Source organism: Mustela nivalis, assembly GCF_964662115.1.
Source record: "Mustela nivalis genome assembly, chromosome: 10".
Taxonomy (NCBI): domain Eukaryota; kingdom Metazoa; phylum Chordata; class Mammalia; order Carnivora; family Mustelidae; genus Mustela; species Mustela nivalis.
This window is the reverse complement of record NC_139029.1, coordinates 51060072-51082831: the sequence shown is the minus strand read 5'-3', so window position 1 is coordinate 51082831 and position 22760 is coordinate 51060072. Positions and strand designations below refer to the sequence as shown.

At 39.6% G+C, this 22760-nt stretch overlaps 1 protein-coding gene across 2 annotated transcripts in view; it reads right to left on the bottom strand.

The window, feature by feature from the left end:
* Positions 1-20588, bottom strand: part of RAVER2 (ribonucleoprotein, PTB binding 2) — a 91448-nt gene extending 70860 nt beyond the window's left edge. Inside the window, exon 1 of one of the 2 annotated variants that reach the window (XM_082687843.1) lies at positions 19909-20588. In XM_082687843.1, coding sequence (XP_082543969.1) covers positions 19909-20148 — 240 coding nt within the window. In that variant the 5' untranslated portion in view covers positions 20149-20588. The remainder of the gene's footprint in view (positions 1-19908) is intronic. The other variant, XM_082687842.1, reaches the window with a different exon arrangement.
* Between the last annotated feature and the right edge of the window lie 2172 nt (positions 20589-22760).

The following is a 22760-nucleotide window of genomic DNA, read 5'->3' as shown; positions in this document are numbered from 1 at the left end:
TGAGCCACCCAGGTGCCCCAGGTTTATTACAATTCTTTTCTGTGGGATACGACCTCTATCACCTCCATGCTAACAATGGTCATATTTTATTTATGCCTGTCTGACAGAAATATTAAAAATTCCTCTTTGTATATGACACATAACTGAGTTTTTAAGAAGTAATACACTTGTAGATGCTGTAATATCAGCAAAGAGAATAGATACAGGTAGACGCAAACCTAGAGATCCCTGGGTATGAAAACAACAACCGCCACCAAGGTATATATGTAATTCAATTTAGTCCCGCTTGGCTCCCTAAGGTGTTGAAACTGGCTTTCCTATTCATTCTGTTTCCATTATTAATCCAGTCTGAACTTGTTTATGCTGGTATCAATTTCACCCACCTGGGGTCTCAAAAAAGCAGATTTCTATTCCTAATCCTTCCTGTTAAACTGACAACACTTAAGTACAGGAACTATATTTCATATATGTGTGTATACCTTGTATTGCTTAGCAAATACTAGGCACTCAAATATACACTAAAGTGAATACAATTATTTTGTCACTGAATTGATATGTGGCCTTAGAAAATTTACTCATAATACACACAGGTGGAATTACTATTTTCTAAAGGAACTGGACTATCACATAGGTGGACATTCTGATCCTAGATTGGAAAGTTATAGCTGATCTGTTTTATCTTGCATATGAATAAATTAAACATATACAAGTGTCAATACGCTAAGTTCACAAGATAAAACTAACTCAATAATAATTCTTAATCTTGCCATTAATATAGTTAACTTTCATTTCACTTTTACAAAGTCACCCTTTTTCATTAAAAATCAGGAAACCAGGCCTGACAATGACAGGGCTATCCTACAGAAAGGTGCATGCTCTTGACTCTTGATCTTGGGGTCATGAGTTCAAGCCCCTTGTTGGGTAGAGAGATTACTTAAATAAGTAATTTTTAAAAGGGTGGGAGCACCTGGGTGGCTCAGTTAAGAGCATGTGATTCTTGCTCTCAGCATTGTAAGTTCAAGCTTCATGTTGGATGTAGAAATTAATTAAAAATAAAATCTGGGTAGCAGAGTGGCGCAGCAGAAGCGTGCTGGGCCCATAAAAATAAAATCTTTCTTTTTTTTTTTTTTTTAAAGATTTTATTATGTGTCAGAAAGAGAGAGAGAACACAAGCAGGGGGAGCTGCAGGCAGAGGGAGAAGCAGCCTCCCTGCTCAGCAAGGAGCCCAATGCAGGACTTGATCCCAGGACTCTGGGATCATGACCTTAGCCGAAGGCAGATGTTTAACCAACTGAGCCACCCACGTGTTCCTTAAAAATAAAATCTTAATAACAAAACAAAACAAAAAAAACCTTTACAGAAAAATAAATAAATAAAAATCAAGAAACCTCAGCAGAGCAAAATCAAATAACTCGCTGAGGGGAGATTCACCAGTCTGGCACCTTTAACCCCTATATCATCCTACTGGATTCCTTCCAGAGCTAACTAAAAAGAGTATACTACCACCAATAGTTACAAAAACAGTATTATTACTGCCCTAATAAGTGATCACATGGAAATGGAAAAAAAAAAATGTGGACAGTTCCAAGTTGAGACAATATTTTCCCTTTTAACACAATGCAAGGGGGAAAAGAATGATATAATAGACAAAGTATAAAAACATAACGCTGGGTGGAAAAAAGATAATCACCTATGATAAGAAATTAGAGAAAGGTGAAGTTGGTAGTTTAGTATTCTCTATTAGTAAATCAATATTAGGTATGTTTTAAAAAATATATATACTACAGATTTCATATAATATGGTTTGATGAATTATACAGTAGCATGATCAATATACAGATTAGTTTACATCTTGCTATGGTAGTTTTTGTAAGCTTCAGTATTTCCTTGGACTCAACGCATACAGTGTATTCATTAAGAAGATCTAATTCTCTCAATAGCATAGCGTATACGTCTTGCCAATCGACTAATTTAATCCTTAATATAGAAGGTGGCTCAGTTTTTTTTGAAGGGATCCAGTGTATGCTTTTAGTTGCACAGACTCTAATCTCTCATTTCACTGTTTAACAGCTGTCGAATGCCAGATAAAGAAAACATGACACTGCTGCTCACATTATCAAGTATCTTTAAACAAATGACGTTATGTTACTCGTTCAGCTGACAGAATTACCTGAGAGAGATCTTACGTATTCAAAGATGCATTTTGCAACTTAAAAATTTTATTTTTAAAATACCTCTCTTTCAAATTATAGTTTTTCTATGCACCAGATATGGGATACAGAGACTGCCAACTGGCAAACCTTACAAAGCTTTTTGCAAAGAAAAAACAACAACAATTATTTTCCCCCCATGTCCTGGTTGATTTGACCCAGGCAAAAGTGGGTCACCCCTCAATTTGAGCCTCAGTAAGTTGGCCAAATTAAAAACTTAAAACCTGAAAGAGAGTCCTAACAACATTTTGCCAGAATTCTACTACACTCCACCACACAGAACCCAAACAAATAAAATTCTCTCTATTCTACTCTAACTTTATGACATTTCTATTAAATTACAAGTTAATTTTAAAGAATAAAGTAGCACCTTCTGGCCAGGAATATCAGTTACAAATTTCTCACAGTAAGATGAATTCATCAAAACTAATAGTATTAGAGAGCTTTGGCAACCTATTTCCAGACCACATTCCTTATTACTTCCTGGAATTAAACAAAAAGTTTTACACATACAAAATATCTCCTTGGGAAAGAACTGACAACCACAATGAAACCCAGCCTTAGTTTTAAGCTTTAATCACACTGTCTTCTAAGTCCTTTTCCAACTTACTTTGATTTATTTCTTTTTCCTAAGAAAGTCTTTCACAGATTAAAGCACTCTAATTTCAAAGTCCACTCTTTTGCGGAAAAAAAAAATACACTTTTGCTACTTGTCCTTGAAAATGTTTAATGATTTTATAATACAAAGATATTACCTGTAACATATTAAGTTATGAGGCATAATAATGAAATCAGCACCTGGGAACCCATCACCAAAACTGAAGACTGGAACACTAGCAACACTGTTGCGTCGACTTCTGCATTCCTTTGCTAGCCCATCCGACCACCTTCCCCCATGGCTGGAGTTCCTAACGTAGGCATGTATTCCTAAACAATTTGTTGATTCATTTCACTTGTTTCTGAGCTTTAGAGAAATGCTATTATGCTATTTTTAATCTTCTGGGCTATTTATTTATTTATTTATGTGCCTTGCTTTTTTAATACTATGCTCCAAAAATTCACTTGTGTTCTACCTGGCCATTTATTCACTATGGTTTGATATTCTATTCTATGCCTACAGTATGATTTATGGATCCATTTTTCTTTTCTACCAGTGAATATTTGGTTTGTTTCTAGGTTGCTTTGCTACTTCCATATTTTAAAACTACTAACACAGTCTTAAAAAGTTTATGTATTTCCTGGCATTCATGTGCAAGTTTCTGAAGGAATGAAATTTTGGGGCTGCACACATACAAATGATCATCCTTGTAAGAAAGTGCCAACTTATGTGCTGGAATGGTTGTAGCATCTTGTGTCCCCATCAAGAGTATACGAGAGTCCCGCTGACACATAACCGTAAAATGCTTGGTGTTACCAGTTATTTAAGTTTTGTCAATTTAATTGATAGAAAACTGTACCGCACTGTGATCTTAATTTGCATTCCCTTGATTAGTAAAGGTAGAGGATTGTGATGGTTAGTTTTAAACTGAGGTTTCCCGAAGAAGAAATCCTGCCTCCAGATGGTAGCACCAACATATGCCGGACTCTCTAGCCTACTGGTATACCTGACAGATTCTGGCCTTACCAGTTCCCACAATTAGTCAACAGCTCTATGTATATCTGTATATAATATAAACAGATGTTAATATAAATGTTACATATAAGCTCTTTCTTTGAAGAACTCTGATACAGGCATCTTTTCATGTTTATTTGCCATTTATTTCCCTTTCTGGAAAACACTCATCTTGATGGCCATTTTCCTATTGTATTTATCTTTTCTTTTATTGATTTATAGGAGTTTTTCAAAATATATTCTGCATACTAATTCTTTGTTGGAAACTATTATAAATGTATTCCCCTACATTTTATTTGTGAGTTTTTTCTGATGAAGAGAAATTTGTCATAGAAGCCAAATTTGTAATTCTTCCCTTTACCATTTGCATTTTGTGTGCCTTAAGAAATCTTTTCCGGGGCGCCTGGGTGGCTCAGTGGGTTAAGCCTCTGCCTTCAGCTTGGGTCATGATCTCAGGGTTCTGGGATCGAGCCCCGCATCGGGCTCTCTGCTGAGTGGGGAGTCTGCTTCCCCACCCTCCCCCCACCCCCATGTGCCTCTCTGCTTACTTGTGATCTCTCTCACTCTCTGTCAAATAAATAAATAAAACCTTAAAAAAAAAAAAAAAAGAAATCTTTTCCTACCCCAGCCATGAAGGCATTTTGTGCTCCAACAGTTTTTAAATTTTCCTTCTACTCATCAAGTTTGAGTCAGTTAGCCATGTTATGCTAGCTACAGTTTCCAGTACAATCTTGAATGGAAGTGATGCCAGCATTGTTCCTAATCTCAGGGGTAAAGTTTTCACTATTTCACCGCAGAATACCATTACTTTGGGTTTTCTAGATAATTTTCAAATTTGAGGAAGTTCTTTTCTATTCATGCTCGGTATGGGTTTTTATTAGGAATGGGTGTTAAACTTGATCAAATGCTTTTTCTGCATGAGTTGAGATGCCTTCAGTCCTATCTTCATGCAGAGATCTCCAAATTCTTACTTCTACCTTCAAACCTCTCTTCTAGGCTCCAAACCTATATATGCTATTGCTTGCTTGGAACTGCATTTCCATGTTCCACACCAGGTAATATGCTTTTTCTTTCTTTTCTATTTTTCCTTTGTGCCCAATGCAGGATTTATCATATAATATCTTTTTGTGATATTAGCTGAGTAAATGTGACATCAATTTTAACTTGGGTAAATTTTTAACAATTTTCAATGAAACTGCTTTGTTGGTAAGTTCATTTGAATACAAACTTCTTGCCAGGGGAACATTCTGATTTTGCCTTAAAAAAATAAATAAACTACCAGCTTCTTTTTATTAGCAGAATAATAGTAAGCATTATTTACTGAGTGCTCATTTTATCCCAGGTATTCTATGGACATTATCTCCAAACCTATTCAGTCCAAATGAGCTGGAATATATATGTTTTTATTTACACACACACACACGCACACACTCATGTGTGCGTGTGTGTGTGTGTGAAAAATTGGGACGGGTGTGAAGGAGAGAGAGAGAGAATCTTAAGTAGGCTCCATGCCCAGCACGGTGCCCAACTCATGGCTTAATCTCACAACCCTGAGATCATGATCTGAGCGGAAGTCAAGAATCAGATGCTTAACAAACTGAGCCACCCAGGTGCCCCTATAATGCATATTTTAAAGATGAGGATACTGAGGCCTAGGAAAGTATAGTGCCTTGCTGTACACACAGTATGTGATGGATCTGGTATTCAAACCCAAGTTAACAGACTCCAGAGCAAACACAGTGACCCACTATGTGTATTGCATCTTAAGTGTCAGCACTGCAAAATAAAGTCTATGAAATAATCAATTCCCATCACATTCCTAAAGCTCACTGCATCATTGACCTCCTAATCTTGCCATGAAGATCAGGCCAAGAACAAGGTTTGAAAGATAGAAACCAAACCAACACAGTTTTACTTTCTGACAGCTAGAAATCAAATTGCATAGCTCCCTTGTTTAAAGATTTCAATGGATCCTCATTTTCCTTAAAATAAAATCCAAACTCCCTAACATGGCTTAAAAATATTTCATCATCCTCACACGGCCTTGCTTTAGTGCTTGCACATATTCAGGGCAGGGAAAGAGAAGCACATAACAGACAGCAAGCTCTCTGGTGTCTTCTTGTGATATGGTAAGAGATGAGGGTACTTTTTTAAAAATTTAAATTCCATTAACCAACTTACAGTACATCCTTAGTTTCAGATATAGTGTTCAATAATTAATCAGTTGAGTATAACACCCGGTGCTCCTCACATGATGCCCATCACCCAATCACCCCATCTCCCCACCCACCTCCACTCCAGCAACCCTCAGTTTGTTCCCTATAGTTAAGAGTTTCTCATGGTTTTCCTCCCTCTGATGACTTCCCATTCTGTTTTCCTTCCCTTCCCTTACAGTCCTCAGCCCTGTTTATGTTCTAAATATGAGTAAAACCATATGATAATTGTCTTTCTCTGACTGACTTTTTTTTGCTCGGCATAATACCCTCCAGTTCCATCCATGTTGATGTAAATTGTAAGTATTCATCCTTTCTGATGGCTGAGTAGTATTCCACTGTATATATACACTACCTCTTCTTTATCCATTCATCTGTCCATGGACATTTTGGCTCTTTCCATGGTTTGGCTATTGTGGACATGGCGGAACACTGGGGTGCAGGTACCCCTTCAGATCACTACGTTTGTACCTTTCGGTACATTAAAATAATTATTCACCATGACCAAGTGGGATTTATTCCAAGGCTGCAAGGATGATTCAACATTAGCAAGTCAATCAACATGATACATCACATTAACTAAAAAAGGACAAGGACCAATGATCCTCTCAACTGATGGAGAAAAAGCACTGGTCAAATACAGGATCCTTTCTTGATGAAAACTCTTCACAGTAAAAAACAAACAAACAAACAAACAAACAACCCTCTTCACAGCGTAGGGATAGAGGAATCATACCTCAATATCATAAAAGCCATCTATGAATATCATTCTCAATGGGGAAAAACTGAGAGCTTTTCCCTTAGTTCAGGAACATGGCAGGGATGCCCACTCTCACCACTGCTGTTTAACACAGTACTAGAAGTCCTAGCCTCAGCAATCAGACAACAAAAAGAAAGAAATGACATTCCAATTGGCAAAGATAAAGTCAAACTCCTACTCTTCACAGATGACGTGATACTTTATGTGGAAAACCCAAAAGACTCCACCCTAAAATTTCTAGAACTCATGCAGGAATTATGGCAGGATATAAAATCAATGCACATCAGTTGCATTGCTATGCACTAACAATGAGACAGAAGAAAGAGAAATTAAGGAATTGATCCTATGCACAATTGCACCCAAACCGTAAGATACCTAGGAATAAATCTAACCAGAGATGTAAAGGATCTGTGCTCCCAAACCCACAGAATACTTAGGAAGTATTATATACTTGAAGATGACACAAAGAAATGGAAAAACATTCTATGATCATGAATTGGAAGAATAAATATTGTTAAAATGTCTATGCTACCAAGAGCAATCTACACATTCAGTGCAATTCCTATCAAAATACCATCAAGATTTTTCACAGAGCTGGAATAAATGATCCTAAAATTTGTATGGAACCAGATAAGATCCTAAATAGCCAGAGGAATGTTGAAAAAGAAAAGCAAAGTTGGTGGCATCACTATGCAAGACTTTAAGCTCTATTACAAAGCTGTCATCATCAAGACAGTATGACTGGCACAAAAACAGACACATAAATCAGTGGAACAGAATAGAGAACTCAGAAATGGATCCTCAACTCTATGGCCAACTAATCTTTGGGGGCTATTTCTACTGGATCAAGTCCCCACCCTTAGGACTTTTTAAACTTTAATTACTTCCACAGATGCCCATCTCCAAATATGGCCACACTGGGTGTTAGGTCTTCAACATGTGAATTTGGAGGAACACAAACATTTAGTCCGTAACAGATGCCTTCATGAAAAGGCTGATTCTAGGGCTGGAGCACAGGAAGTGCAAAATAAGTCACAACATCTTTATGTTAAAAACAAAGGCAGGACTCAGCAAATGACAGTGACATGTCACAAGGACATCAGACCCTTCCATAAGTTTGTGCTAGAATTAATGACTAGTCTCCAAGGAATTGTGAATGGGAAAAGTGGTATCTTTAAATGAGTGATGGAGCAGATGTCGCTTTAAGCAGATGATCAAGGTTAACATCATTGGTAGTAAGTCACGTTTCCCCTAAAATGATGTGATCAGAAGTGTACTTCACCTCTGTGGAATTCTTACCAAAATTCCATAACACTTATCTCTCATGAGAAAATCATACAAACACAAATTGAGGGGCATTCTAAAAGATACTTCACCCAAACTGTCAAGATCATATAAAACAAGGAAAGATGGAGGCACCTGTGTGGCTCAGTCAGGTAAGTGACTGCCTCTTGATTTCAGCTCAGGTCATAATCTCAAGGTCACGTGATTGAGCCTCCTGTTGGGCCCCATGCTCAGCACAGAGCCTGCTTGTCCCTCTCCCTCTGCTCCTTCCCCCATGCACTCACTCTCTCTCTCAAACAGATAAATAAATAAGATCTTACAAAAAAAAAAAAAACCAAGAAGGAAAGACTGAGGAACTGGTGCAGATGAGAGACTAATGTGAGATAACAACTGAGTGCCACGTGGCACCCTAAATTGGAACTTGGAACAGAAAAAGGACATGGGAAACCTAATGAAATCCAAAGTCTTAAGTTCAATTAATGATAATGTACCATGTGTTAATGCCTTAGTCCTGACTAATGTACTTGGGTATTTAAGACATATTATGAATGGAAACCGGGTAAAGAATATATGGGAACTCTATGTGCTACATTTGTAGTTTTTTCTTTAAATTTTAAAATTATTGAAAAATGAAAGATTTAAGAAGAGGATTTGAAAGATTTCAAAGAAATCTTCATTTGAAGAGGAAAATGAAAGATTTAAATCTTTAAAATGAAAGATTTAAAAAGCCAGCACAACCGTACAATGCAAAAGGAGCCAGCCTGAAGAAGCTCCCACTGCCCAAATCTAAAATAATTTAAGCATGAAAGTAGGTAATCGTATTAATGAAATATAACTCATTAAGTAACAGAGGAACCCATAAGCCCATTTTTAAATAAATTAGTAAATAAATTAAACACTTGAAAGGGAATAGAATATTCACACAGTCTTAATTAATGTGCCCCCCTTTAAAATCCTTATTAGTTGCAAAGGGAAAAAACTTTGCATGGAGAAGTCTGGCAGATCCCACTTCAATAAAAATCAACCAAAACAATCAAAGTTAACTTCAGCAACAATGGGCCAAAATCTAAAACATGCACCACCCTGTGATATTCCTGCCAAGGATAACTAACTTGAATCTAATCATGGAGAAACATCAGACAACCCCAAATTGAAGGACATTCTTTTTTTTTTTTTTAATATTTTATTTATTTATTTGACTGGCAGAGATCACAAGTAGGCAGAGAGGCAGGCAGAGAGAGAGGGAGAAGCAGGCTCCCTGCTGAGCAGAGAGCCCGATGTGGGGCTCGATCCCAGGACCCTGGGATCATGACCTGAGCCGAAGGCAGCAGCTTTAAACCACTGAGCCACCCAGGCGCCCCTTGAAGGACATTCTACAAAATAACTGGCCTACCAAACTTCAAAGGGGTCAAGGTCATAAAAGTCAAGCAAAGATGGAGGACTTATTCCAGACCAAAGAAGATTAAAAAGACAACTAAATGCACATAATTCCAAACTGGATTCTTTCACTATGAAAGACCTTCATGGGACAACTAGCAAAACTTAAATGTGATCCAAGGATTAGGTGCAGTTATTCTGACTTCAATGGTAGTGATGTGGCTGCCTAGACAATGTCCAGTTTTGTAAAGTACATGGGGTGGTAAAGCATGGTGTCAGTGTTCACTCTTGAATGGTCCCGGTGGGGGCAGGGGAGTTCTTCATATTATTCTTTTCTGTAAGTTTGAGAGTATCTCAAAATTTAAAACCTCACAGATTCACATGTTCTTGTTTATTGCTGTTACCTTTACACTAGATCAGGCTATAAAAAGCCCACAGGGTTGAAAGTCAGAGTCATGGAGACTAATCTGGAATCAAAAGCAAGCAGTTAAATGTGTGGGTAATAGAAAATACAAAGTCCAAGAAATAAAAGTAAGCTGGGACCTAGGAGCAGATAATCACAGTAGTGAGTGGAGGCGGAAAGATAAAAAGCCCAGTTGACTGGGGGCAAAAAGGGTCCGATGGGGTAGGGTAAGGGAGAAGGATGAGAGGCAGAATTTATGCCTGCAAATACAGGCAAATTCAATGAATTCTAATGTTATTTTGGCATTCAAATGGTAACAAACATTAAACAGAAAGCTTCAAACACAAAGAAAACGTACAAGCAAGCACAGGGAAGTGAGAACTAAGCTCACACACCTAAAGATAATGACAGCAAATAAGCACAAAATGCATAAAAAACAGGTTTAGGGGCTCACAATGAGTTAGGGACTCAGAAGTTTAACAAAAGAGAGAAACTTGTTTCTTATCAATAAATACTTATTGTGAAGAACACTGAACAACACATGAGTCTTCCCATGTTTCAAAGAGAAACATTCTTTAAAGAGAAACAGTCTTTGACATTGAATAAGTGTTCGAGGGGGAAATAACACACTGCAATTCCTTGTAAACTTCTGTGCCAGGCATAGTGCCTAAAAATATCCGTTGGTACTGCTGGGTGGCCAGAGAGCAAAGAGTTTTTACATCAAACATGAAGCGACACAGTTGACTTTAGGAAAGAAAATTAAGGAGCCTGATTTCTATTCTTGCCTAGATGGAGGACCACCCCCACCTTGGCCTAAAGGTGGCCCACAACAGTGTCTGTTGACAACTCTTCAAGCAGCAGCTCTGGATCTGCTCAAGTGATCTCTACTCAGGTGAAGTCCCACAAACATGATCAAACGATATCCGCCTGGAAAGGCACTTCTCAACCTGGGTCTGAATTCCCCAGTGAGATCAGGCATAAGTTATAAGAGATTCACAATCCCTTGAACTTGCGTGTAAATCATTGTGTGTCTATGAATATTAGCACTTCCTGGAGAGAGGGTTTATGGCTTTCAACCTACTCCTAAGCCATAAACAGTTGACTGAATTATTGTAAGTAACTGGGGTAACATCATTGCCAAAAAAGCCAGCACAACCGTACAATGCAAAATTTGCTCATTTCACAGATCAATCCTGAGGGCTTCAGCATGTCAGACATATGTCTAGAAGTCTAACATTTGAGAGCAAAGTAGGTGGGTGGTACTCTTCTGTTTTAAATTTCCCTTGGAACAATGTGTCAGGTTCTAGGTGAAAAATTTGTGATACAAAGGTAAATATTACGCAGTCCCAGTCCTTTGAAACACATTATAATGTGTGCAAAGGGGAATTACAATTATAATACAGTGCAGGATAAGAATATGAGCTTTGAAAAAAAAAAGAAAAAAGAAAAAAAGAGAATATGAGCTTTGGAATCAAACAGACATTAGTCTTTTCTACTCTACTGCGAATTAGTTGAATGACCTTGGGCAAACTTCTTGGCATTAATCTTGCATCTGTTTCCCTACCAATAAAATGGGAATGAGTAATTCTAATCTTATAGTCTTGAAATGAGGATTAAGTACAGTATAAACAAAAGTAAGCAAAATGCAACATACAGTATCTGGCAATAATAGGTACCCAATAAAACAAATGGGTTATGGTTGCTCTAGATATCCAGAGGAAAGAGAAATTTGTTCTGGCAGAGGGATTACAGGAAGACCTCAATTAGACAACCATGCTCCTGTTTTAAGAGATACAATGACAAAGTGGTAGTGGTGTGTGTCCAGGGGAAAATAAATAAGACTGCAAGGAAATCTGGACTCCTAAAAACTAGTGGTTTGGAGGAATTGAAGTTATAAGTTAAAAATCAATGCCATAAATTCTCTCTGTATTATGGGAGGAGAGAACTTGTATCAAGAAATCAAAATTTCAGGGAAATTAACTTACATATTCAGTATAAATAAGATATTTATAACAAAGCTAACTGAAGATGGACTAGGATAACTTACCAAGAGTGATGTCTTTGAAAGTAAAGGTTAACACCTTTTAACAAAGTGTACAAGAATTCATGTGTCAAGAGCTCTAAATTAGCTGTACATAGTAAGCAGAAGAGTCAGATAAAATGTCTTCTACCATCCCTTCCAATACGGAGATTTTCTGCTTTTGTTCAAAAATCAAAATTCTGTAGTAGGATACTAATGGTTGGTTGTAACATAAGACCCAACTTGAAATTCATGAAAGAACTTAGTGACTTGTATAACTATGAAATCCAGAGGTAGGTTTCAGACATAGTTTGATCAGGGCTCCCGTCCAGCTTCTCTACTCCGTTTCCCTTTGGATCAGTCCTTCTTTGGATTTCTGTTTCTGTCCCCAGATTGCCAGCTGCAGTCAGGGCAGTATGTCTCTGCACTTGTATCCAGTGAGAAGAAAGAGAATCCCCTACCTTAACAAGCCAACAAAGGTTCTAAGCTTCTTATTATATTGGGTTGAAACAATCACTGTGGCCAAAGCACTGTGACATACTGGCTGGCTTAGGGCCAGGTTATTGCCCATACTGTAACCAACTCTAATGCCAAAAGGGAAGAACACTGTGTGTTGGTTTATGTCACCCAAACAGATGGGGGCAATCTCTATCAAACTGACCCAAGCCATATAAGCTGGTAAATAATGAGGGAAGAGTAGAGCCTCAAAGAAAAATCTGGATGTTATTAGGAAAAACAAAGAGAAAGTAAGGAGACTGGGTAGGCAACAGCATCAGGTTCTCAGCACGAAACATATGGCATACTTAAACACTCAGTAATTGGAGAGAATTTTTAAGAGAGACTACTTACAAAGGCTTAAAAAAAAAAAAAAAGCCTATGGATAGCAAGAGTCCCATATAACCCCTAAGCCTAAAGAGGCAAAGGCGATGATTACAACAACCACAAGAGCTTAATTGCATGGAGGACACCATTGGAAAGAACCATGACCTTTGAAAGAGGAAACAGCCAGCCCAGGGTATCCCAGCAGAAAGGGAGCTGGGTGAATAAATGCTCCAATCTATCTCTCCTCCACTCTTTGATCTCCCACTGGTGGGTCTGGCCAAATGCAACCTAGAAACCAGAGGACAGAGCCTTGTCGTTGCAATCCACAGTAAGATAAGCCTCCCAGGACACAGCGCAGGTAAGAAGGATGGAGACAGATCTGGAGGAACAAATGAAAGATATTCAGCACAGCAACCAAGGACAAGCCTCTGCAGATAAGGATAAGCCCAAATATACAGACTAGTGTTCTGACTTTCCCACTTCTCACTTCTTACCCCTCTCAGTGCACATCATCCCCTTAGAGTAAGGCAATTACCTCCCTAAGCCAACAATAAACAAATAGAGCCAAGGTTTCAGATAAGCAATTTTAAAATATTTAACTTATAGATAATTTTGTTTTATCTACATTTTAACATTCCGGGGGCGCCTGGATGGCTTGGTTAAGCATCCACCCTCAGCTCCGGTCAGGACCCCGGAGTCCCAGGATCAAACCCTGGATCTGCTTCTCCCTCTGCCGCTCCCTCTGCTCAAGCTCGTTCTCGCTCCCTTTCTCTCTCGCTCTCAAATAAATAAAATATTAAAAAAAAAAATTCCTGGAGCACCTGGGTGGCCCAGTCGTTACACATCTGTCTTAGGCTCAGATCATGATCCCAGGGTCCTGGAATCGAGGGCTGCATCAGGCTCCCTGCTCCACAGGAAGCCCACTTCTCCCACTCCCGAGCTTCTGTTCCCTCTCTCACTGGGTCGCTCTGTCAGATAAATACATAAAAATCTTAAAATAAAAAACATCCCTTTACTTGCCTGTGTTTCAGCTGGTCTAAGCAGAAGTAAGCATAATAAGAAATGGGCGCTGGTAGCTCCTAAGGACAGCCAACTCTAAGGTAGGGAAGGTAAGTGCCAATAGAAGTAGTAAGAGACAAAACTCAGGGGGTCAGAGGGATCCCTTTCAGCAACAGCTTTCCATCAGAGATGATTTATTGTTTTCCTGATGTTCAGAATCTTGTTTACTCAAAGAGCAATTGCCTTAAACACCGCTCTTTCTTGAGCACTGACATAAGGCACAAGTGCTCCCGTCCATGATTTGAAGCTGGGAGTGTTTCTCTTCCTGCACAAATCTCTTTACAGGTTATTGTAATAGTTAGAGTCCTCGTAAACTTCCAAAGCACCATAGCTTAAGTCGTTGTTAAAATGCTAACCAACAGCACTAAATATCCTCTACCATATTCTATGAGAAAACGTGGTACAACTCCAAAAAAATAATTCATGAGCATAAACTATTCATGAATTAGAACATGGTCTGTAAATCACCTGACAGTCTTTGGGCTGCTTGTTAACACGCAGCATTGTGATGCTGGCCACCAAGTACTGCTCTCCGTGACTATGTTTCCAGATCAGAGAATAAGCATTGCTCAAAGACTTTTCAAGAATTCCTGCCAAGACAAGAAACTTATTGAGCCAGTGGCGACCCAGAAATCTAGAAGATGTTCCTCTAGCAGCTTTCAGGGTCCTCGTTACATTGGGAATAGTATAATAAAACATGCAGAAAAGAGGTACAACTCATCATGAAATTCTGATTAACTATATTAGAAAATGATAACTTTTCAGGCATGTCAACTACACCATGAAAAGTAGCTTTTGGAAGTAAGCAAAATGGCATTCTGGATAAGAAAAATAGTAATTTCAAAATACAAAGATATCCCAGTATTATCAGGAAAAAGTGAACAATAGCCCAATACAAAAAGAGGCTGGAATTACTGAATAAAGTATTAGATGAAACAAATAATGTATATTTTAAAATCTTACAGTTAAAAAACAAAATGTATGTGAGAAAATTTGATTGGTTTTCAACCAGTAAGAAAGAAAAACAGGAATAAGTAGCTCTTAAAAAAAAAAAAAATCAACTGGAGTTTTCTACATTAGGTGGTTTGTTATTCTAAAAAGTACTTGGTTGATAATACCAAGCTTTCAAATGGGCCTCTGTGAATTAACCATCAAGCTTCTCAATTAACTATTATAATAAAGTACTTTGAAATGAAAGCTAATAATGCCCAGAGTGAGACAATAGAATGTTTCTTCTATTACGGATCCTGGCTGTTAGCCCTAAGCACTTCACATTTTCTCTTAATTAAGCAAGAAAATCTTTTTCAGATTCTAAAATAAACACAACAAGAACATAACACATTTACACATACCTAACATGTTAGGAAAAAAAAAGTAAATTCAAACAACATAGGGAGTCAATGCCACTGTCTTCTCTGTTTTGAAACCCCAGAATTAATAATTCTATTGAAACAGGACCAGGTTAACCAACAAATATATACAATGTGTAGGAAGGCAATTAAAAACACATATTAGGACATTACCTTAAATCAAAATTCTAAGTTCAGAGCTGTAAAAGACTATTCACACACACACACACACACACTCACAATGGCTATTCTGATTAAGAAGCAGTGTTATCAACATTGTTTATTGTTTAATTATTCATGTAATTATAATTATTACAAATGTTTTTCATGATACGTTAACACAATTACATTCCAAAACCATAAACAATCAAAGACGTTACTATAAATATCCAAATCACAGTAGCCCAGAGTACCTGGGGCTCTAAGTAGCTTGAAAAAACTAGAGTAGAATCCAATGTAGGACTAAGAAGAAATATGACTGCAAATGTAGGCGGAGCCAAGTCACAAAAAGCCTAGAGTCTTAGATTTCTATCCTGTTATGTCACACTTTTCAAACTAAGGTCGGAGTACTCCGTGGTAATAAAGGAGGGCAGAAATTCACAGTGAGTCTTCCGTAAGTGTTAAGTTTATGAAAAACATTTGGAGGACAGTGAAATAAGTGTAAGTCACTGTTTTTTACATTAAATCCAAATTTATTCGTAGGACATAAAATTAATAAGAAATTTTCAGTCAGAACATGAAGCTTCAAAGCAATTTCATTCTTGGGATAGGCTCGTGGTGCTCCACTATTCCTTACAATTTGAGGAAAAGAGATATGTTGAGGGACATTTGAGGAAGTGTTTGAGAAGCAGTGCTGGGAATATGGAGCCAAACCAACCTACCTACTTTTCTTTCTTTCTTTCGTTCTTTCTTTCTTTCTTTCTTTCTTTCTTTCTTTCTTTCTTTCTTTCTTTTTTTTCTTTTTCTTTTTTTTTCAGGAGAGTGACATGATTGGATTTGTGCTTTAGGGGAGTTCTCTCAGGGGAAGCAAAGCAGGATGGGCTAAAACACAAGACACAGGACAATAATGAGGGTAATTGACAAACAGAAGAAAAGTTGTAATAGTCTAGGCAAGAGATGAAAACGGACATGAACCAGAGAGGAGACTCTGAAGACACAGAGGGCTAGGAGGATTCAAGAAAGCATAGGAAGGGGGTGCCCGGGTGGCTCAGTGGGCTAAGCCACTGCCTTCGGCTCAGGTCATGATCTTGGGGTCCTAGGATCAAGTCCCGCATGGGGCTCTCTGCTCAGCAGGGGGCCTGCTTCCCTTCCTCTCTCTCTGCCTGCCTCTCTGCCTGCTTGTGATCTCTCTCTGTCAAATAAATAAATAAAATCTTTAAAAAAAATAAATAAAAAAGAAAGCGTAGGAGGCCAACAGACAGCACCTGACTACACAGTGACTTTTATATGAGGCAGCTTTTAAGAACTGCTTTTACCCAAACTTATAATTTGAGTAAGATTTATAAAAATCCTGCTTAATAAAGGAAAAACTCATGATTTAAAAATGTTAAAGGATATTATTGGGCTCCTAACTAATCAATTACCAATGGAATTTTTCTAGAGACATCGCTATACAGCTTGAGAACTGAAGTTAGTAATAGCTTTCGTCCTTAATGTAATTAATATTCCAAAATAAATGAATGAATGAACCTATAGTCTTCTAGAAAAGAACAGGAATTTGATATTTAAATTATCTGATTACTCAACAACTGAACATAAATAACTTTTTCTTAAACCATGTTTAGTTATTTCACAAGGAATAAATAGGTAGTTTAGCCAAGCAATAAATGCTAAAAGGCACAAGATAAATCTCAAGTTAAATCCTCATTTCTAATTGACAGTAAAATGCACCCACTAAGGCAATTAGAATTGTGAAGGGAAATAAAAGAGAAAATATAACAAATTCTTGCAAAACCTACTTATGAAAGTATTAGAACTTTAGAGTAGATTAAGTATATGTTAATTTTATTCAACCAACAATAGCAATGCTCAGTCTAATTAATCTGAAGACTGCCTTTTAATTGCTTTTAAAAATTAGTATACTATTCTATTCTACTTATTTAACTGGACCACATAGTTACAATTGTGAGCAGAAAACTAGCAAAGATACAAATACAGAAGATGACAGAAAAAAAAATTACTCAAACAAATGTTATTTGTGTGCTGATATGCTTAGATTTTAAAACTACACATCAGAGATATTAAAAACAATGTTTTATAATATAAATTGTCATTGGAAAAAATGCTAGAACAAGTCTGGAAATGAATCTCTAGATCCTAATAACTTTTTTTTTTCTGCTTTTAGATGAAATTCTTCAATTCTCAAAATAAACATGGCATAAGAATTTAACTTAACATAAAAATTTAAGATACTTCCCTTGGCAGTGGAAGACTCATCTAGATATGTAGATCTTATACCAATTTTATTCAATAGCTTATGCTTGCTACCTTACAGAAAATCCTAAGATTTAGGCCAAACATAAATTCATAACAGAGAAAGGATATCTCAAAAATAGAAATCAGTCTAAATCACATAAAACCTCCATCCATCACTCATGCCAAGTAATTAAAACTGTTCCCTTTTTTAGACCCTTTGGTATATTTTTTCATGTCTCTTAATGAGGGAAATGAGAAAGACACCAACAGCAAAAGAAGGATAGAGCCAACTGTCTAGAATGTTGTCTAAACATTTTTAGAATGCAAGGAAATAGATGACACTCCACAAAAATAATAAGACATTTCTCTCTCTTTTCCTAAATTATCTATAAACAGAGCTGCTATCCATTCAGGTTTTTTTTTTCCTTTTAACACCACCTGCCTCTACCAGGCATCCCTCCTCCTGAGCCCCTTTCCTGTCTTCTATTTGCATGGGTAGGAGAAATTGGCCTGTGTGAAATCAGTCCATTGCAGGTGTTCCTATAGGTAGCATCACAAAATACTACCTGACTGATGGGAAGTGGGCAATAATAGAAAGAGCTGAAAGAGGAATGAGATACACTGCTTTTTGAAACAAAATGGCCTCTCGTTTATATAGATTATAAGGTTATACGCTTTCATTTATTAAGGTGTAATTACATAATAATGAGGCATTGCCCTTATTATTTTACGGGTCTTATGGAAGAACTGCTGTGCAGTTATCAATAGCCAGCCCACTTGCAATTTCCTGTATCCTGTTACACGAGGAACTACATAAATCGGCCCAAATCTCCCACTGCCAGGACAGACCACCCTCCCCCATCCACACAAAATACGTAATTTCAAGTTGTATATGAAATATACACAAACATCTAGACAATTAAGAAACATGGAAGTACATAGAAATGGTCTCTCTCTTTTCCTTGTGTGTGTGTGTCGGGGGGGGTGTGAAACAAAAATGCATATGTATACATAGGCACCAGAAAAGGGGGAAGGATACTACCTCACATTAACAATGGCTGTCTTTAAGTATCAGAAACACAGAAATATTTCCTTGCCATTGGTGACAAAATGGATGGACCTGCAGGGTATTAGGCTAAGTGAAATAAGCCAGACTGAGAAAGACAAATACCATATGATTTCACTTACACGTGGTATCTAAAAAACAAAAGAACATACAAACAGACTCACAGACACAGAGAACTGGTAGTTGCCAGAAGGGAGAAGGACTGGGGGAGGGAAGGGATGGGTGAAACAGGTGAAGGAGATTAAGAGGCACAAACTTCCAGTTATAAAATAAATAAATAATGCGCATGAGAAGTACACCATCGGGAAACTAGTCAGTACCATTGTAATAACTTTGTATGGTGACAGATGGTAACATCGTGGTGAGCAAAGCCTAACGTATGGAATTGTCCACTATGCAGTACACCTGAAACTAATCAAACATTGCGCGTCAACTACAAGTAAAAAAAGAGAAAAGAAAGACAGGTGACTTCTCTTCTTCCCCTTTGTGCTTCTCTGTATTTTCTTGCTTTTCTACAATGAGCATGTAGACTTTGACAATCAAGGGCGTGTGTGTGGGGGGGGGGTGTTAAAGTTAAATAGATGCAGTTTCTAATCTTGAAGCAACAGTTACCAGTTAATCTGGATCAAAGACACAAAGTAGCCTGTCTTTAAGCCTCTTTGAGTCACTGAGTAACAAATCCTCCAGTACTTGGCATGGCAGAGGTGGTCGCAAGGTTCCCCAAAGCTCAGGGATAATCTCTCCACTTCGAGGCCTTGGTAAACGGAGGAGACAAGAGTTCTTCCATACAAACTTGGGCAAGTGCTTCTGCAGCAGCAAAACTCACTCCCAGCTCTCCCATGACCCCGCCCCCCATGGCACACCCAAGTCCGGAGGACCCGGGAGGGACCCTCTCAAGGTACTCCGGAAAACTTGGTCCCCCAAAACTGTGCTCCACGGGTCCCCTCCACTCTCGTTCACCCACCTTTCTCCTACTACTCCCGCGACTTCTTCTCCCCCCACACACGTAAGGGCCACAGGGGAAGAAAAGAGCCGGGCGGACTAAGGACAGCCTCCCCGGATTCCCGTGACCTTGGACCAGCCGCTTTGCCTCTCAGAGCCTCGGTTTCCCAATCTGCCACTCTCCCCGGGGGACCGCAGGCTCAGAAACCTGGGGGCTTTGCAAAAGCGATAGACGGTTCTAACTCCGCACCGACCCCCTCCTCCCCTCGAGCGTTCCAGGGCGCCGGGCACCCGCCTGGACGCCGCGGGGCAGCCTCCCCCCAGAGCCTTGCCCCGATGCCCCCGGACGGGTCGCCTCCCAGCGCTAACCTCGTACCTGGCAGTTGCTGTCTTGGGGCAGGTTTTTCACCAGGATTTTTCTGCGGTTGCTCAGCTCCCGGTGCATCCGCTGCAGCCGCGCGGCGACCTCCTCGGGGTGCAGCGCGCTGGGCGCGGGGCCCCGGGCGTCCTCGCTCGCGCCGGCGGAGGGGCTCGGCCCGCGCGCCCGCGACCCTGGCCCCGCCGCGCCGCCCAGGCCCGCGCCCCCCTCGCCGCTACCGCCTCCCGCTGCCGCCATCTTCCCGCGCGCCCCGCGGCTGCGGGCTCCTCCGGAGGTTCGAGGGGAAGCGGAGAGAGAAAGCTGGAGGAGGCCCGGGCGGGGGCGAGGCGGGCAGAGGCCGCAGAGTGGGCCCGGCCGTGGCGGGGAGGGAGGCGGCGCCGCAGCCAGCAGCCGGCGGGCGGGAGAGGAAACCTGAGCGCCGAGGAGGAGCCCGAGAACCACCTCGCGGGAACCTCCCCCTCGGGCCCCGGCCCCCGCGCACGGGCGGCGCCCATCCCTCCCGCCCGCCCCGCCGGTGGGGGCTCGGGCGCCGCCACCCGGACACCTGTGCGGCCGCGGACCGCCGACTCCCCTGCCCCCAGGGCCTTAGACGAGCGCCCAGGCCTGGGCTCCGGGGATGCGGCCCCTTGGCGGCAGCTTCCCCGGGGGGACTCGAACCCCAGGCTCCTGTCCCCGCGCGGCCTCCCCACGTGACACCCAGCTGTCCCCAGGCTCTCCTCGAAATTCCCGCTCTGGGCCAGCTCGGGGGCTGCAGATGCCAAGTCGGGCTCCGGACTTGAACCTTCTGTGCTCAAGATGTGCATATTTGGCAAAGAACTCTTGAGTTTACACTGAAAAATAAAATTTGAGATTTTCTAGGGAATAAAAAGATATTCTGGAGGAAATTGTATATATTTGGAAAAACCTGATGAAAAAGTATTTTCCTTGCTTTGTACCAGAGAGCCTGGGCTTTTCACCCGCCCCTGGGTAAATTTACTAAAATATGAAAAACTTGGATGGTTGCATGTGCAACGTAGAAAGCGATGCTGAAGCAAAAACTAACATGGAAGAGGAGCTACGGCGGGGGACTCGAGACTTGAGAATACCCTACTTGAAGGATTTTCACTGAAACCTAGAGGGAGAGTTACATTGTAGAACTGTTTTCAAAATGATGTTAACAGATCAAAGCATCAGCAACCTTTCGCAACAGCCCAAATGACTATTTGGACTAAGCATCTTAACTGTGTACTGTGCAAACACACGCAAAAACAAAAACCCTGTTTAACACCAGTATTATTCCATTAGGGGAAAATATTTCAAATTAAGGTAGCCAAAAAATAAAAACAATTAAAAAATACTACCATTCAGTACTTACACTGTACCCCTACATATTTCTAAGTGCTTTATATATATTTTATCTACTCTTCACAATAATCCAGTTTTATTTTTTTAAAGATTTTATTTACTTGACAGTGAGAAAGGGAACACAAGCAGGGGGAGTGGAAGGGGGAGAAGCAGGTTTCCCGCTGAGCGAGGAGCCTGATGCGGGGCTCCGGGATCATGACCTGAGATGAAGGCAGACGCTTAACGTCTGAGCCACCCAGGCGCCCCAATAATCCAGTTTTATTTTAGGCTCTATTTCCTCACAATACACATGAAGAAATGGAGTCTGGTCTGCTTATTTCTAAAGCCCAATGATCTTAATAATATAAAGAGATTCCTTTGTAATCCCCAAATAATGACTCCTAATACTTCTGAATTTATTCTCTACCAGTACATACTTAGATCATCAAAATGATTCTGCAGTACATGTTCATAGCAAAACTATTCCCAATAGCCAAAGGGTGGAAACAGCCCAAATGTCTATCTACCTGGGAGCAGATAAACCAGTTGTAGTATGTACATACAATAGAATAGTATTCAGGCATAAAAAGGAATAAAGTACTGCTACAAGGCAAATGGGCCTCTGAAACATTAAGTGAAGGAACAAAGGGTAACATATGTATGATTCCATTCATATAGAATATCCAGAATAAGTACATCCATAGAGACAATGCAGATGGTTGATTACCAGGGGTTGGGGAAAGGGGATTAGAAAGTAACTGCTTAACAGGTGCAATTTTCCTTTTGGGGTGATGAAAATGTTTTGGAACTAATAGGTGGTGGTTGGTCAATAAAGTGAATGACTGAATAGCCACTGAATTCTTCACTGTAAAATGTTTAATTATATCGTGTGAATTTCACCTGGAAAATTTAAAAATGATATTCTACAATTTATCACTTTGTTAACTTGTTTTTTGAGCCTCCTGCTATGCCAATATAATTGAATGTCATTTTTCATGGTTGCATATTGTTCTATTGTGACAAGCACTGTAATTTATGTCATTAATTTCCTAGTATTAGACATATTTCTCCATTGTTAAAAATCCTGAGATTAATATCCTGTGTCTATATTTGTAGATGCTTAATATGCCATAGAATAAAGAACTGGAAGCAAAATTTCTACATCATAGAAAAAATATAATTAAAGGTTTTTGGTATGTATTTCCAAACTACCTTCTTCAGTTTTTCCCTATCACAGACATTATCTGAGAGCGCTCATTTCCCTGCTTATATCCATGATAATTTGACATCAAAATAGTATCTCATTTTGTTTTCAATGTTATTCCTTTGATTTAAAAAGTTGTGAATTTTGGGGCACCTGGGTGGCTCTGTGGGTTAAGCCTCTGCCTTCAGCTCAGGTCATGATCTCAGGGTCCTGGAATCAAGTCCCGCATCAGGCTCTCTGCTCAGCAGGGAGCCTGCTTCCCCCTCTTTCTGCCCGCCTCTCTGCCTACTTATTATCTCTCCCTCTCTGTCCAAAAAAAAAA